General features: G+C 34.3%; 1 protein-coding gene and 1 long non-coding RNA gene across 2 annotated transcripts; both read right to left on the bottom strand.

Annotated features, from left to right (window-relative positions):
- Nucleotides 1-1,383: 1,383 nt before the first annotated feature.
- LOC143608581 (protein FAR1-RELATED SEQUENCE 6-like) lies at nt 1,384-9,886 on the bottom strand. The gene is made up of 7 exons (XM_077083588.1): nt 9,656-9,886; nt 3,202-3,208; nt 2,624-2,960; nt 2,186-2,542; nt 1,880-2,098; nt 1,659-1,686; nt 1,384-1,557 (listed from the first exon to the last, which is right to left on the bottom strand). Exons 1-7 carry the CDS (start codon nt 9,884-9,886, stop codon nt 1,384-1,386), a joined length of 1,353 nt encoding a protein of 450 aa, XP_076939703.1.
- Nucleotides 9,887-17,686: 7,800 nt separating this feature from the next.
- Nucleotides 17,687-18,829, bottom strand: LOC143608538 (uncharacterized). The gene is made up of 3 exons (XR_013149280.1): nt 18,735-18,829; nt 18,048-18,199; nt 17,687-17,826 (listed from the first exon to the last, which is right to left on the bottom strand). It is a non-coding gene; the product is annotated as an uncharacterized LOC143608538 (long non-coding RNA).
- Between the last annotated feature and the right edge of the window lie 806 nt (nt 18,830-19,635).

Here is a 19,635-nt window from a genome sequence, read left to right as displayed (position 1 = left end):
TGTGGTGCTGGTGTGATGTGGTGGTGTAGTAGTTTAAAATAAGTTTGTAAATAGGTTGTTTTGAAAAGTTTCTAGATGTGGTCCTCTTTTGTAACCTCTGTGGAACCTGGTTTAATCTATCAACTGTTTTTAGTAAGTATTATTCACCCGGCTTACACGTTCCAGTACCCACAAAAGGCTTACACATTCCAGAAAAATAAAAACATAAAAAAGTTTAAAAAAAGAAAATATGAACAAAACAAGAATACAAAAAAACCTATTCTTCTCGAAGTTGAGGACAAGTTCGGCTGTTATGACCCTGTTGATGACAAACTTTGCATTCCCTATATTTTTTGCCAGATCGACTTATAGCTATCTCTTTCTGTGATTTAATCCGTTTATGTGACACACAACCCTTGTTTTTTATACCACTAGGCACACGGACAGACACCTCAGATGGTTGATCATACCCTAGAATAGCATAAAACCGATCCCTTTTTGATAAATGAGTTCTTTGTATCTTGTCTCATCGGCTTGTTTGATCATTATATTCATTTGAACCCTGACTTTGATTAACTCATCAACATCAATTACATAGCTATAATGAGATACTCACCAGCCAATGTTATTTCCCTTGAGATCTCTTTAACTTTTAAAAATTTGTCGTTACCGAAACTTGAAATATGAGCAGTTCTAGGATTAAGACCAGCATCTCTCTTCCAACGATCCACCATGTGCTTTTTTGGAAATCTGGTAACTCTGAAGAGATTTAAAATATAAAGGCTGTGACGACATAATAATCCATAATGTTCAAATCTTTTACATTGACATGAAATAGTCGAGTCAATTCCGTCCTCACCTTCCTTCTTAAACAAAACCTGGCACACAAAATATATAAAATACTTTACACATTTTGTCAAAAATCAAAAAATACGTGACAAAAATAAAAATCTATTAAAACTTTCTACAACGTTCTACAAAAAAAAAGAAAAAAAAATTGTTTAACTATTTCATACCTCCAAAGAGCCTGGGACATAAGCATTAAAGTCAAATACAGAAAACCTCACACAATCTTCTTCTTCAGTGGATTTCAAGCATGCAACACCGCTTCTCATATGAAACATTTCATCTTGAAAATCATTAAATATAGCCTTTGTATACATAAGCTCTGCTTCCTTCTCAACGGGTTTGAACTAACCGGATCTGGATTGCTGTACCTTGTATCATGATCATTTTTCCTACCATTGTGCCTTGAATCTCCATACAATGATCAAAATGACTAAAGAACTCAACTAGTGATAATTGTGAGTTAGAAACTTGACAAAAAAATTGATTTTCACTTTCTGATCTCGATGTAGTTCTCATAAGACCAGACAATGGTTCATCCATATAATAGGCGGGGATTCAATCATATCTCATTTCAAACATGTCAGACAACCATTTATTTGTTTCGAGATCATATTCCTTCATTATAAGTTTCCATTGCGTCTCGAATTCAGATTGAGAAATTGCATCCGTCCAAACAATGTCACATATTTTACGTTTGAAATCTTCATTGTTACAAAGGGCAACACCAACCTGATGTTGCAAAAAATAAAAATTTGTTAAATCGGTTAATATCAGAAAAAAATGGGTATATACGCTCTTATACGTTCTACTAGATAAAAATGGGTATATACGCTCTTATACGTTCTACTAGATTCATAACTGGTGCATACAAATAATACAAAAACTGATACATACTAAAAAAATGTTTACACGTTCTAACACATTTTGTAAATATATGCAGCTATGTTTATACATTATAACACGTTCTAACACATATGCATAATGCTTTAATACGATAAAAATAAAGTTACCTTGACACCAAGTTTTTTTCATAATATGCCACATACATAACCGATCTCTCGAATTTGGTAAAACAAGGGAGATTGCTTGCTTCATTGCAGGATCTTGATCAGTAACAACCACCTTCGGGGCAATACCAAATGAATCAAGAAAAACTTTCAAAAGCCATGAATAAGATTCAATAGATTTGGACGATAATAACGCAGCACCAACAGTAACATTCCGACAGTGATTATCAATGGCAGTAAATGGTACAAAAACTATATTGTACCTAAAAAACAAATTTATATAAAAACTAATTAAAAAAATGTATAAAAATATAAAAAAAGTAAAAAACAATTGTATCAAATTGACATACTTGTTTGTCTTAAATGTTGCATCAAATGATAATATCTCCAAAGCCAAATAATTTTTCTTTGAAATATCATCAGCCCAAAACAAACGATCTAACTCACCGTTTGTATTAACTGTATACTCAAACGAATAACCATCACAACAGTTTTTATTCCCGCTTAATCTTTGTACAACCATTTCAGCATCATACTCGCCAATATAACAAGTTAAACTCTGTTTGAAATTCTTATAATCATCTTTTGTAGCCCCAACTTCCTCAAATCCTCCATACTTTGTCCTCATAATATTAAACGCCTTAACAGGGCCCAAATTCAATGTTGACATCTCATATATAATATCTTGTTGTACATGAGTCAACTTCCTTTTTGATCGAACAAAATGCATATCATTTGCATGCACCATTTCATGATTATGTCATTCGAAAAAATCATTTATTTCAAACCTTAACCCATCAACAGATTTTAGAAAAATTTGAGCTCGACAACCACACCTAATTGTTGGTCTCTTCCTTCTTTTATAATACGGTCTGCTGCAACGATCTTTTTCAGCCATTAAATCATAACTAGTTGCAGGCTTGTGACCTTCTTTCGAACATGTAAAATATTTAGACTTTAATAAACCCTCTTTCATGTACGAACCTCCTTTACGAACACAAAAACCAGCTTTCTTTGCATATTCACAATAGAAATCATATGCATGATCAACAGATTCAAAAACCATTCCTTTTTCAGGTTTGCAAGATGCATTAACTTGAGGTATAACAAGATCTGATGAAGGATCTTATAAAAGAAAATTCAATCTAATACATTCTTATACGTTCTTATATGTTCGAAATCAAAAACGCAAAAACAAAAGCTCCTATTCACAATTTGCTATGAAAAAACACAAAATAATTTGAAGTCCAAAACAAAGCACAATTACTTCACCCCCAAAACTATACGTTCTAATAAAAAAAACCATTCCTACTCGCGATTTGATTTTAAGACAAATAATTTGATGTCTAAATCGATTCACAAATACTTGGCGCCTATACAAAAACACAAACATCAATCATATAATATACAAACAGAATAAAAACTAACCTAAAGAAATGATAAAATTAATTTATCAGTCCATAAAACCTACAGTATACAACTAAAAAACATCAAAAAATTATCCTAATCACAAAAACTTGCCAATCCTATACTGTCTAATACGTTCTAAATCAAACAACAACCAAACCTTCCCGCAAATTGCTATTACGACATATAAATCTGAAGTTTATTCGAATCGCAATTACTAAACACCTATAAAAACACATAAAAACATAAAATTCATAATCGATCATAAATTCATCAAAAAATTAACCTAAAAACCGAAAAACTAAGTCGATTAAACCTACAGTGCACAGCTAAATACGTAAAAATTTGATTAAAACTAAAACTAAAATAACCTACTTTGATGATCGTAATACACGACGTTAAACAATCAACGATACCGTCCAGTTAATCGAATAACAAAAACCGCCAATTCAATTCTTATGAGTTTTTGGAAACGTGATCAAATATATAATAAAACGGTTTCTAATACAGGCGCGATCGATTTTGAAAAGTAATGTAAAAAGACAAAAACACCCTTATGGGTACTTAACTAATCAAATTAATTAAATTGCAAATCAACGATAGGAAATCTATCGTACGTAATGTATGATAACCAATTTTTGTATTGGATAGAGGAGGGTTATCCTAAAAATAAATAGTTTCCTAAGAAGACTAGGAATAAATTATAACCATTGGATCATGTTAATCAATGGTTGAGATTTAAAATTACAAAAAACCGTCATAGTTTCCTAGAAATACTCTTTCAGCATTATAACCGACATAGTTTCTTAGAATTATTCTTACACCATAGCCTTTAATGCCAAATGTCAAAATTCTATTGGTTCTTACCATTCCTAGGAAACTTCGAACCATTTTCTCTCTCTCTCTCTCTCTCTCTATATATATATATATATATATATATATATAGGGGAAGGTTAACGTACAAATGAAATTAACGTGCTAAACGTGAGAATCAAGTAGAGTAATTATACATACAAGTAGAGTAATTATCATAGAGTAATTACATAATTACTCTATGATAATTACTCTACTTGTATATATAATTACTCTATTTGATTCTCACGTTTAGCACGTTAATTTCATTTGTATTTGATCCAAACCCTATATATATATATTAACGACTAACAAAATTTCATTAACACACCAAAACGGAATAGCAAGTAGCTAACCGAGCCAGTTAATACAAACACCACAACAAACACACTGAAGAAAAACAAAACTACAAAAAGAGAGACTCTACAAATTAAAAGATCTGTACTTATCCAACGTAATTGCATCCAAATTCGATCTATTTTGTCACACCCCAACCTACGGCGGAAGTGTCGGGGCGTGAACTGATTGCTACAGCTCTTGAGGTACTATCATGCAATATTATAAATTTCAATATCTACTTAATAAATTCAAATAAAACAAATATTCATTACAATATCCAAACAAAAACTAGTAGTGCATTAAACAAACAAAAACCATAAGCAATTGTCTCATTTAATTCCTCTAGTATTATTCCTTAAGTGATCTTCCAAACTTGAACTAACTTCACATCACATGATGACCTGCATATGCGTTGAGAATAAAGTAGATTTGTCAACACAAGGTTGATTGAGCAATACACTAGTTTAATGTACATATAATATGTTAAATATAAGTATTTTCAACAAGTCAAATGAGATAAGTAATTTAACCAATGACCAAAGATAAATGAGATGTCGAAAACACGAAGCTATGACGACTTTCGTATGATCACTATTCTCAAATTATGTTTGACCCCTCCGAATGCGATTCACAATAAGCACGTAACAAGTATGGTACAAAATTGTTAACACATAAGACAATAGTTGCAGTTTGAGTATATGTAAAAATAAGAGAAAATATGTTGACGTATATGTCCCTAAACATTGAAAGCGGTAAAATAGGAGAATGTGGAACTCACCTCAATAGACGAACAAATGTGAAATAGAATATTAAGAATGATGATATGCGAAAATCACACGTTGACGATAAAGCCTAATAAGGAAAAGAGAAATACGGATACGCTAAGTAAATGCACAAGATCGATTATGAAAACTCGATAACCATTATTAAATTAGTATTATAATAATATAATATTATATATAAAGATTTATTATTTAAAATAATTAGTTTGATTATAAAAACATATCTTGAAAATATTATTTTTAGTCTAATAAACATATTTATATATATATATAGTTTTCTTGAGATATATGTATATCAACATATTTTAAGTTATTATATGTATATATATACATGTATATATACATATATGCTTACATATACGTATATACACGAACGAAATAAATAAGTATTATAGAGTCGGTTTTCACTAAAATAATTTTAATTAGTTATTATTATTATTACTGTAATTATTAAATGATTAAAAAGATGATTTAACAAAAAAATACCAAAAAATCCGGGGTGGCAAGGGGTCGAACACGAGACCTGCCCCCCGTGACTAAACTGTTTTAACCAGTTGGGCTACCCATGATTTAACAAAAAATACCAAAAAGGTGGCAAGGGGTCGAACACAAGACCTGCCCCCCGTGACTAAACTGTTTTAACCAGTTGGGCTACCCAGCGACGTTCAATATAACCCAATACCAAACCATTATAAAAATAAACAAAATGAATAAGGATTAATCATGAACCCTAGTTTTGAAATTGGGAAATCGGGTCCATGTAATACTGATTAAGTTTAGGGCTTTTAATCCCCATGTAAATCCTATCATAACCATATAAATTAATTACCCTATTTTGCTATGATTGAGGGTGAACGGAACCAAACTGTTGCCGGCCAAAAAGATTGACGAACGAGTTCGTAAGCGGCGGAGGTAATGTAATTAGTTATAGGGTTATAGTTGGCGATGTGTATGAGATGCTAATGGATGAATCAATTGCATAATACCTGTTCGTTTATATAGATTCCGATATTAGGGTTACGGTTCGTTTAAAACGGGATAATGATGAACGATTTGAATTTAATTGACACGTTTTCATCGTTTAATAGGTCGTAAACAAGATAATTAGGATAATTACGAGATCAAATACGAAAGTTTCGAAGTTCAAATTAACATATTATAAATTTGGGTTTAAGAAGATGAAATGAATACGGGTTTGGATCAATGAGTATCCAGATTGGTGAAATGGGTTATAACAATGTTTACAAAAAATACCCTGGAGTTTGAGGATGAAGACAAGAATGATAAATCTTATCGTTTGGGTTAAAAATGCTAAATTATAAAAGGTATAATTATAAATAAATAATTATTAATAGAATAATCAATTTAACTCGATAAATGAAATAAAATTTATAAAATAACCCGAACATCGAACCGAGTCGGGTAAAAGTATAAGTTTGAAAACCCGAGTTGTTACATATTTCGCACCCACAAAAATCCCAAGGCTTTTATTCCTCTACCATATTGCTCAAATGCGCCAGGTTCCCATTAAAGACTACATCATTTCTTGCTTTTAAAGACTCCAAATTTTTGTTAGATAAACCGCATGAAAAGCCTTTGTTTTCTTCTTTGTGAATTTGGAAAACTTATGCATCTCCAATAAATCACGAAAATTAAAAACGAAAAAGGAGGGAAGCTTACGTCGTCGGTAAATTAATTGCCAAGTTACTTGTCTGAAGCTACACGAAACAAATACATGTTCAACCGATTCTTCCACCTCACCACAAATAGAACATAAGACCGATGACACATCTACGTTTCATTTAGCTAGAGATACAAGGAATGATAGTCTTTCCAGTTCCGCTCACTTATTTCAGTTAAAACTATAACCCGCTACCAAACCCGTTAACAAAGGCACCTTGTTTGGTCAGGTTAAAATTATTCTAGTTAAACTATATAAAAACGAAACTTCCCTATATTTTCTCAAGCTATTAAATTGTTTTATTTGTAAATGAAGGTCTCTCATTCATTTGACCCGAATTCACGGGTCTAGGTCTCACCAAACCCATATAGCATTTAAACGGGTTATAACATCTCATTAAATTAAAAATTAATCTCACCAAATATATGATATGAAAATCCTATAAAATATGGATATACTACAAATTAGTATCCAATTTCCTTTAAAGAAAATATTATTTATAAATAAGAAACAATTATATAGTAAAAAAAATAAACGGGTCATGTGTCTCGCCAAACCCAAATACCTTTATACCGGATTGTAATATCTCATTTATTTGTGAAACTTGTTTGTCATTAAATCCTATGTATATTATATTTTGGGTAAAGTTAAAATACAAAGGAGACAAAAATAAGAAGTGTGAGAAGGATTTGTGACCACACAAAAAACTCCTTAAAAATAAATTAAAAAATAAAAAAAATCATAAATCAAAATATAAATAAAAAACGAAAAAAAATTAAAAAACTAAAATGTTCCCGCCACCATTCCCATTCAGAAAAAAATAAAAAAATAAAAAAAATGACGAAAAGACACAATGCCAAGATCAAAAACACAATGACGAAAATGAACAAAAGACACAATTATAATTAAAAAAAACACAATAGATCGTAATAACACAATGCCGAACAAAATATAACACAATGTATAGTAATATAACACAATATTAAGAAAAAAAATATAATGTTAAGGAAAAAAGACATAATCAATGACGAAAATAAACACAAAACACCATGATAAAAAATACATGACTTTTTTCACTTACCATCGTGTTAATTTTTATTTTTTATGAGAACGAGAAAGACGGTGGAAACATTTTTTTGTTTTTATTTTTTTCGTTTTTTATTAAATTTTGAGTTATGATTTATTTATTTTTTAAAAAAAAATTTTGAGGGATTTTTTTTGCGTGGCTACAAATCCGTTTCATTTTTGTTCATCTTTGTAGAATAACACCCATTATTAAATTCCTTACAATAAATAACATTAAAATAAAAAAATATATAAATATTAGTTACGAATATTGTAAACTACCCCTTAATTCAGCGGATAAAAACTAGTTTTTAAACAAGGGACAATTTTATATATACCCTTACAAATATTGAAAATATCATATATATACCAATCCAAAATTAAAAATATCATATATGCCCTTACAAAGTTATTAATATATCATATATATTTAATTCATAAAAACAAAATTTAAAAAATAACCATATTACTCTAGTTTGATTAGATGCGATAAAAAATTTTACAGTGTAAACCATTCGATGCGATAAATTTTCGAATGGTTTGCAAATTTGAAATGGTGACGATAGACGATTTGGTTGTCGTTAAAGATGAGAAACGCCAATTAAAATTAAAATAATAACATAGGGTATAAACACATTATGTAAATAAAGGGGTAGAATGGTCTATTCGTTAAAATGGACATATATAAAAGTTAATTTTTTTTTTGAAAAAATAATAGTAAAATGGTTCATCATCATCGTACTCAGTATATCCCACCAATAGCAAAGCTATGGTAGGGTCTGAGGAGTGTGAGATATAGACAACCTTACCTCTACCCTTTAGATATAGAGAGGCTGCTTCCAGTGAGACCCCCGGCTCGATAGTAGTTTTGCATCAAGCCTTGAACATAAGACACATAACACTCAACCATCGGGACACCGCCGACTGGTGCCTGTCTTTCGGCTATCAACACCACCACATGATGCCTGATTAACCTTCATCCACTTTTAACGTTATAACAGTAAAATGGTTATTTATTAAATTATTATTAATTAATAGGGGTATATATGATACTTTAATTATGTTTATAAGAGCATATATGATATTTTAGTTATTTTATAAAGATATATGAGATATTTTTTAAGTTTTACTTGGGTATATATATATATATACTAGCTTTTAGCCCGCGTGTCACGCGGGTTTATTTAATTTTTTTTCTAAATAATTTTGCGATTATATTTTTATAGTTAATTGTTTTCATTTAATTTATTATAAGAAAGTTTGTTATATTCGTGTAGAATTTATATATATTTGATCCAGTTATGTTTATTATGATTATTTTTAATGAAACATTAAATTAATCATCTACTTAATGTTTTATATTTGTTCGTTTGTGTTCACTTATATTCGTTTATGTTTGTGTTTATTTACATTTGTACACATATGCTCATTTATGTTCGTTTGCATTTGTTCAAATATGTTCATGAACTTTTCGTTTATATTTTAAATGAACGAATATAAACGAAAATCATGATACAAAAAGACCACTTCCATATCCCGACACATAGCCAAAGCTTAATCATTGACCAAAGCCTCTTTGTTGCGTGTCCAGGAACCGACCCAATTTGTACTAAAAAAAACCAGGAGATAAAACTCCAACCATAAAACTATGCGAACTAAACCAAACACCTATATACCTAATCTTTTTTACTTACCTTATTCTCGTTATTTTCATAAACAGTCGTCTTATCCACTCCATTCATAAGAAAACATATCAATGACTCCCATTGAGTCCTACTCCATGAATCACCAACAAACACAATTCGTTTCCCACGAATCTTTTCCAAAACAACACCAATGTTAACCAATGTTGAGTTAATTTTAATTTTGCAGAACCAGATAACACAAATCCACTCAAACAGTATTACAATATACAAACCGGCCATGATATAGAGAAAATAATAGAAAGAGACCACACTTTACAACAAAATGAGCATATTGTATATCAAGTACAAATCAAATTAAATCATACTTGATTAATAATAACTAATTTTGCATGCTACTAACCCGATTTTGATCTTTGCACCAGCAGAAAGGTGGGGCCCGTAGGTTAGTAATCCATGTACCTACAAAGATCTTCATTATCTGTAAAACTGCAAATGCCCACTGTCATAAACGGGTTAAATGGCTAGAAGGCTGCATAGAGTGCATATTTAATGCATCTACCTCTAAAAGCTTCCTATTCAATTCCCCTAACATTTACTTACTACAATACAACTTTATATAAACAGAACGCTAAATTTATCAAATAGAGAATGTAAGCATCAATATTTAAGATATCTCAAACCCATTAGTCAACAGAGCCTATGAAACAAAAATCCCCAAGAAGATCAAACCTTTTACAATTTTCACAACCCTAATAGTGAGTAAAGCCATAACCGTAAATACATACCCAGCAACAAATAAACAAACAATAGTAAGCGAAATAAGATACAAATAAAAAGCTATGGTAATTAAACTTATTTATGACGGTTGAACCACTGCTATAAAAAACGTCTTGAGACGAAGATGAGTAACACGTGCACATGCACTAAAGTTGAGTCTTCATATTATTCATCAAACGAATAAAAAAATAGACGTTTAATTTGGTTAATTGCACACATACATAAATAACTTAACCATCAAATTTGTAATTGTAAGGCCCCATTCATTCATTCACAAAATTACACCCTAGTGAAAAAGATTCTTGATGTAACCCGCGTCCTACTTCTCATATCAACTCATTGGTCATATGGACTAATAAGTAGAGCATCTTTAACGGAAGTCCGTGGAGGGTATACATTACGTTTGGTTGAACCCGGTAGCCCTACTTTAGCGTCGGATTTACTCATAAACACAGTTCGTACAAATCAGAGTTCATTAAAACTTTCGCGGAATATAAAAACTTTCATGAAACGTTACAGCAATCCAAAACTTGCTCAATTAAACATTCTTGTCTTTCAAAATAAACGTCAATTACATTAAAACATCTTGAGTCTTCAGATGCCAGTCTCCTATTCGCCCACCATGTGCCCGCTCAAGCTAGCTGTCTCATTCTACTCACCTGCGTGCATACTAAAAGTCAGCTACGCTGAGTGAGTTCTAGTTAATCATACACTATACAATACACATAAACTTATATTCTTTCATTCATACTTTCATACTTTCATACTTTCTTTTGTATTAACTTACTTTCATATCTTACGTTATAAAGAGCATTACGCCCTACATTCCTCGAGTATTATTAGGGCTCGGTACCCTCCTTCCTCGAGTATTATTAGGGCTCGGTACCCTCTTTCCTCGAATATTAGTAGGGTTCGGTTCCCTAGTTCTCGAATATTAGTAGGGTTCGATTCCCTCTTCGTTACCATACAACCATACATCATACCTCGAGTATTATTAGGGCTCGGTACCCTCTTTCCTCGAGTATTATTAAGACTCGGTACCCTCTTTCCTCGAATATTAGTAGGGTTCGGTTCGCTAGTTCTCGAATATTAGTAAGGTTCGATTCCCTCTTCGTTACCATACAACCATACATCATACCACGAGTATTATTAGGGCTCGGTACCCTTTTCGTAACCATACAACCATACAACCATCATTTCCTTCTTTTATTAACTTTATCACGTTCATACACATAAGCATACATATCATACTTACGTTATACATAGCGTTACAACCTGACAGTACATGCAATATCCGAAGATCGTTCACGTACCGTCAAGCAATCATTCATACATATCACATCATTCACATAAGGCATACACTTATCTCTTAGGATAAGCGTATTAACAAACATATCGAGTATGCACACAGCCCCGAAAACATAACACATAGATGGGGCTAGAACTCACCTGAACTCTGCTTCTTCCTCCGATAGTTGTAAATCCCTTCTTTAACTGAGCTCGGCTGACTGTATAAGTTACACGTATCAATACTCGCCTGATTTAATCTGGTGGCCTAGTATTAGCTTACTTTTACTTATCGTTTTTAATTTATTTTCTAATCGAACTTGACTTTAGGCGAAGTTAAACCTTAGGCGAACTTAGCTTTGCAGGCGAAGTTGTCATCAGGCGAACTTAGCTTTGCAGGCGAAGTTCATCAGGCGAACTTAGCTTTGCAGGCGAAGTTGTCATCAGGCAAACTTAGCTTTGCAGCGAAGTTGTCATCAGGCGAACTTAGCTTTGCAGGCGAAGTTCATCAGGCGAAGTTGACATCAGGCGAACTTAGCTTTGCAGCGAAGTTGTCATCAGGCGAACTTAGCTTTGCAGGCGAAGTTCATCAGGCGAACTTAGCTTGCAGGCGAAGTTGTCCAGCTGCAGGTACTGTTCGTCCTTAAATCCCTTAATCATCTCCGTTTCTTAACCAAATAACTGGATTTAGGTATCCACGGAATCGTCTGACCAGCGCCTACAAACCCCAACCATCAAATCGACCTAACATCGATGTTTAAAGGGTGCGATTTAGGCATATAGGTTACGGGTTCTTTTATCAATCGATTAACCCATCAAATCATATCCATTTTCAGTAAGTTTAGCTTTGTTGGATTCGTTTTTACCATACAAACACAGATCTATCATTTCTATACTAATCCAAACCTAAACGAACAAGTTCTCGATATAAACGTACCGTAAATGAGTCGAACTACGAACACGAGCTGGTCTTGTTGCTTTGGTTCGTCACGACGATCTAGCACCAACGAGCTCGGGTCCTCGCCTTTGGATCTTGGTTCGGGTTGTGTGTGTTTTGGAGTGTGTAGATATTAGGATGGATTAATGGATGGAATGGAAAGGATTGGGGTTTAAGGGGGTATTTATACTCCCTTAAGCCCATGGACCGAAGGCCCATATTTCCTTTTGGTCCATATCTAATCCCATCTAATTATCCTACTAAGTCTTCATATTTTGCTATTATTATTATCGTTCCACTAACTCGTTTATTTCACCCGACAAAATAATATAATAAATATTACTTTAGAAATTTCGGGATGTTACAAGTCTTCCCTCCTTAAAGAGGTTTCGTCCCCGAAACCTAGCTTATTTCTTTAAAAGGAATACCTTTGTAAAAGGAATACCTTTTTCTTTATAATCGCACACTTTATTGAATCACCTTTGCTTTCTGAGTTATTCTTCTTTCTCCCGACTTTGCAGCCATCGAATGGTGGTCATGTGTTTTAGCTATTTAAGGTAGCTTGTCCATGAGACCCTCGATGTACCAAGACTCATCTCATCCTTCCAAGGCTTCGATTAGTACTTTTAACACTATTGTCTAAAACAACATTTCATCATAACATAATAATCATTCATAACCAAACTCAATATATTACACGTCACTGATAAACATAAGTTTTAAACCTTAACACAAAACAAGTTCTTAAGCAAATGTAATTTAATAAAACCATTGCATGAGCAATTATTCCTTCATCAAGTGTTCCTCTCTGCAGTTTCCCCAAGTCTTTATCCTTTCGCACCTCCCGCCCCTGATTCCTTGCAATCCCTAGCCATGTGGTCAGCTTTTCCGAATTTGAAGCACTTTGGACGATCAGGGCATTCTCGAGAGTAATGCCTACTCTTTCCACACCGATAGCACCTGTCTGTCCCAGTCCTGCATTCTCCCTGGTGCACTTGCCCACACATCTTACATGCATCCTTGTTCCCAACCTTGGCCTTCCTCCCATCAGTTGTTGTCACCATCTCGCCAGACCGCTTAGCAGAGGTAGCCCATTTCTTCTCCTTCTTTTCCTCCACCACCACATCGTCCTCAGCCAGGTCAGCATAAACCACTTCTGCAAGTTCAACAGCAGAGTCAAAAGTAGCAGGTTTATTTGCCCTGACTAACATGCGGACTTTTTGTGGCAATCCCCTCACATAACAATTGATTCTCTTGACCTCAGTGTCAACCATATCAGGCACCAACCTAGTTAGTCGGTTGAATTCAGTAGTATACTCACGATGCGTCATCATACCGGCCTTTAAATTCAGGAACTTCATCTCCGTCCTTTCAACCTCGGCATCTGCACAAAACTTCTTCATCACCAACTCTTTCAGATCGTCCCATCTCAACGCCTTGATCTCATCCCTAGTCTTTCTCTGCTCCACACTTTCCCACCAATACATAGCTTCTTCCTCAAATGACTGAGTAGCATAACCCACAGCTTGGTCGGGACGGCATTCGCTAATGCGGATAATCTTGTCCATAGTGGTTATCCATTGGAGAGTAGCGATTGCGTCTCCCAAACCAGTCAGCTTCGGCGGGTCGCATCCTTTGAAGGACTTGTAGTTACACCCACCTCGACCTCTCTTTCCATCACCAACCTTGACAGATCCAGCTTCACTCGAGTCACCCTTCCCTCCCTCACCATCCTTCATACCATTCTCTCCTGATCCTTCAGCAATTCTTCCAGCAGACCCTTCGGGATTCCCAGTCTTCATGGCAGTTGCCACAGCTTGGGCAATGGCAGCTAGAACAGCAGGGTCAAGTTGATGTCCTTCGTTGTTGCTCGAGTTTCCTCCAGCTGCGCCTCCTTCGTCTCCGGTGTTGGAAGCTTCTCCTACCGAGGGTTGCCGGACAAGACGAGGCCTGCCACGACGTCCAGTGCGACCTCCAGTTCCAACAATTTCTCCAGCTCCAGCCATTAGTATTCTAAAAGGGAAAACACAAACGTCATCACTCTAGGAATTATTTAGCACATGATTTGTAAAGTAAGTAGTTAATGACGTTGATCAAGTGTAATTAACTATTTGCGTTACTCCTCAGGTTCTACATACTTTCCTTCATGATTTCACTTGTGCTTGTTTATACTCTTAAACAGTTAATCAGTTAAGATCAATTAATCCTATCCCTAACCTGCACTCATTCTTCATTTAGCAAATAAGCCAACATTAACATACACCATTTACCATACACTTTACCTTTACTGAGCTTGCTTGAGTGACACATGGCTATCTTGAACTGGCATCTTCTTTCTTTCTCATTTTAAATCTCATTCTCTGTTCGAGTCTAAGCATGTAGGATGCTTAAATCTCTCGAACTTATGCTCTGATACCAACTTGTAAGGCCCCGAACCCGGTAGCCCTACTTTAGCGTCGGATTTACTCATAAACACAGTTCGTACAAATCAGAGTTCATTAAAACTTTCGCGGAATATAAAAACTTTCATGAAACGTTACAGCAATCCAAAACTTGCCTCAATTAAACATTCTTGTCTTTCAAAATAAACGTCAATTACATTAAAACATCTTGAGTCTTCAGATGCCAGTCTCCTATTCGCCCACCATGTGCCCGCTCAAGCTAGCTGTCTCATTCTACTCACCTGCGTGCATACTAAAAGTCAGCTACGCTGAGTGAGTTCTAGTTAATCATACACTATACAATACACATAAACTTATATTCTTTCATTCATACTTTCATACTTTCATACTTTCTTTTGTATTAACTTACTTTCATATCTTACGTTATAAAGAGCATTACGCCCTACATTCCTCGAGTATTATTAGGGCTCGGTACCCTCCTTCCTCGAGTATTATTAGGGCTCGGTACCCTCCTTCCTCGAGTATTATTAGGGCTCGGTACCCTCTTTCCTCGAGTATTATTAGAGCTCGGTACCCTCTTTCCTCGAATATTAGTAGGGTTCGGTTCCCTAGTTCTCGAATATTAGTAGGGTTCGATTCCCTCTTCGTTACCATACAACCATACATCATACCTCGAGTATTATTAGGGCTCGGTACCCTCTTTCCTCGAGTATTATTAGGGCTCGGTACCCTCTTTCCTTGAATATTAGTAGGGTTCGGTTCCCTAGTTCTCGAATATTAGTAGGGTTCGATTCCCTCTTCGTTACCATACAACCATACATCATACCTCGAGTATTATTAGGGCTCGGTACCCTTTTCGTAACCATACAACCATCATTTCCTTCTTTTATTAACTTTATCACGTTCATACACATAAGCATACATATCATACTTACGTTATACATAGCGTTACAACCTGACAGTACATGCAATATCCGAAGATCGTTCACGTACCGTCAAGCAATCATTCATACATATCACATCATTCACATAAGGCATACATTTATCTCTTAGGATAAGCGTATTAACAAACATATCGAGTATGCACACAGCCCCGAAAACATAACACATAGATGGGGCTAGAACTCACCTGAACTCTGCTTCTTTCTCCGATAGTTGTAAATCCCTTCTTTAACTGAGCTCGGCTGACTGTATAAGTTACACGTATCAATACTCGCCTGATTTAATCTGGTGGCCTAGTATTAGCTTACTTTTACTTATCGTTTTTAATTTATTTTCTAATCGAACTTGACTTTAGGCGAAGTTAAACCTTAGGCGAACTTAGCTTTGCAGGCGAAGTTGTCATCAGGCGAACTTAGCTTTGCAGGCGAAGTTCATCAGGCGAACTTAGCTTTGCAGGCGAAGTTGTCATCAGGCGAACTTAGCTTTGCAGCGAAGTTCATCAGGCGAACTTAGCTTTGCAGGCGAAGTTGTCATCAGGCGAACTTAGCTTTGCAGGCGAAGTTCATCAGGCGAACTTAGCTTGCAGGCGAAGTTGTCATCAGGCGAACTTAGCTTTGCAGCGAAGTTGTCATCAGGCGAACTTAGCTTTGCAGGCGAAGTTCATCAGGCGAACTTAGCTTGCAGGCGAAGTTGTCCAGCTGCAGGTACTGTTCGTCCTTAAATCCCTTAATCATCTTCGTTTCTTAACCAAATAACTCGATTTAGGTATCCACGGAATCGTCTGACCAGCGCCTACAAACCCCAACCATCAAATCGACCTAACATCGATGTTTAAAGGGTGCGATTTAGGCATATAGGTTACGGGTTCTTTTATCAATCGATTAACCCATCAAATCATATCCATTTTCAGTAAGTTTAGCTTTGTTGGATTCGTTTTTACCATACAAACACAGATCTATCATTACTATACTAATCCAAACCTAAACGAACAAGTTCTCGATATAAACGTACCGTAAATGAGTCGAACTACGAACACGAGCTGGTCTTGTTGCTTTGGTTCGTCACGACGATCTAGCACCAACGAGCTCGGGTCCTCGCCTTTGGATCTTGGTTCGGGTTGTGTGTGTTTTGGAGTGTGTAGAGATTAGGATGGATAAATGGATGGAATGGAAAGGATTGGGGTTTAAGGGGGTATTTATACTCCCTTAAGCCCATGGACCGAAGGCCCATATTTCCTTTTGGTCCATATCTAATCCCATCTAATTATCCTACTAAGTCTTCATATTTTGCTATTATTATTATCGTTCCACTAACTCGTTTATTTCACCCGACAAAATAATATAATAAATATTACTTTAGAAATTTCGGGATGTTACAGTAATCATAACCGCATCGTTGGTTTCTGAGTTTGGTTCGCGGTTACATTTTCTACTGTTTATTTAAGTATGTTTGGACCAGATCTAATAACCAAACTGGTTTGCCAGATTAATGGAGCGGAATGCATATTTAATGGTCTCTGTTTAGAGGAAGTGGAAATTTGAAGCATATGTTTGAATACTGTTTGTGTACTAAATGTCTAAATGGAAGGTTTATTAATTTTTTTAATTCTCATATAAGTGTACCACATCAATAAATTTTAATATATTATACATTCATAAAATTATTAGTTTATAAAAACATAGAAGTGATACACAGGAAGCATGCAAACATACCTGCAAAGCTAATAAGGGCCGATCATGTATAGCCAAGTCATCATAGCATTTCTGAACCAACTGTTTGAACCCAGGGTTCGGATACACCATGTAATTGATTTTCTTTCCCTTGGTACAATCGTTTACCCCAGAACCCACTAACATTTATTACTTCATATCATCCTAAAACAAAAAAAAAAAAAGACTTCTAATTATTAGAGAGAGGTCATAGTGGCAATTGGCAAATTGAAGTTTTCTGATCTTTTACAGCCAAATTGAATCGATTAAACAAACATCGTTGAGTAAGATTAGCCAAGTTTTTTAATTGTGTATAAGATATTAAGATATATTATCCTAAGGAAAAAGAACTGCTTTAATTTTAAGTGTTAAAACTTAAAACATACCTACATGTAAGGTACTTGATCCAATTTCAACCCAAAGCCGGTATCCAACCGGATCCAATTCTTCTCAAACCAGTTTTGAACGCCGGTATCTAACAGGATCCGATTCTCCTCAAACCAGTTTTGACCCAACCAAAAAACAACAGTTTGTATACCTGAACCAAAGAGAAAAAAAAACATCAATTTCGCATATTAGCATTAATAGAAATATAAGCATAATGCTGACTATTTCAGCTTTTGTTCTTCTAAGTGCAGGTCAGAACAATCATCTACTCTTTATAATATAATTGTAGTTTCACCAAACAAAAGCCTTCATATTAACAATCATAAAGAAAAACACAACATGTAAGCGAACTGTTATATAAACGAAAGAACACGAACACACGTCTAGTTCGTTTATGTTCTTGAATGTTCATCTATTTAAATCCATTTATGTTCGTTAGTTTACATTTGGTTTAAGTTCGTTCTTTTCACCCGTTCGGTTCGTTTACCATGTTGGCTTTCGTTCTATATAAAAATCAGACAACGGGCCAATAAGGCCACTTACTCGGTTAACCAGCTAAAACACTAAACTTTCTCAAACTAATAAATATATGAAATACAAAATCATTTAGTCAGACTATTGATATATCACGGGTTGTTAATTTATTACTTATAATATAGTTTTGATACATAACGAACAAAACTCACCTGCAACTTGCAGACTTCATAACCATTTTTCTTCATAATTTGTGTACCTCGGCACGTTCAAAGTTTGTAAGGTTGGCTTCAAATATGTACACTGAAATCATAAAGTATATAACAAAAGAGCACAAGTATATAACAAAAATAACTTTTTGTTATAATATCCTAAAGCAATGTGCGTATAAGATTACAGTGTAATTTGTTGTTATACCACACCAATATGGTATAAAGTTATAAATAACATTTGCATTATGATGTTCGATTGATGTGCCAGAGGTCAACAAATTGAGCACAAACATGAGATTTCACAACATTTGCAACCAAAAGAAATAAAACTTTAATCAAAGTATACCCACATTAAAAAGTATGATAAGGCTTTATTTTGAAATCTAACAATCTGGTGGCTCTAGAAAAATGGGGGAGCAATGTGATAGTGACACATAGGATTTTATGGTAGGTAATTATATAGATAGTTAGATATATGATACTAGTTTAATCCTCCCGTGTTACGGGGGTTTATTCACGTTTTTGTTTTAATCGTTTTGATATTTTATGATGATATATTTTATTTTTTAACGTAGTTTTGTTTTAATTTTATACACACACACATATATATATATATATATATATTAGTTTGTTATTATATTTTTTTTAGCTTTTGAGTTTTCTCAGTTGAAATGTGTAGGTTTTTTAGATTTATAACGAACAAATATAAACGGACACGAGCATGTTAATTTTTTTAAACAAACATGAACAAAAAAATTTGTCTAATGAAAAAGGGGGATGTTGATGTAGTTGACAATGGTGGGTATTATCGGAAGTAGACCGACGATGGAGATGAACAACAACAGAGGACATGTAAAAGAGATAGATTAAATTAGGGTTTAATGATGAAAGTGTTTACCAA

The sequence above is a fragment of the Bidens hawaiensis genome, unplaced genomic scaffold (genome assembly GCF_021521415.1).
Source record: "Bidens hawaiensis isolate Kalapana, Puna unplaced genomic scaffold, B.hawaiensis_p1.1 tig00419396_1, whole genome shotgun sequence".
NCBI classification, from domain to species: domain Eukaryota; kingdom Viridiplantae; phylum Streptophyta; class Magnoliopsida; order Asterales; family Asteraceae; genus Bidens; species Bidens hawaiensis.
Note: the sequence above shows the minus strand (reverse complement) of the source record. Positions and strands in the feature narration are given on the sequence as shown.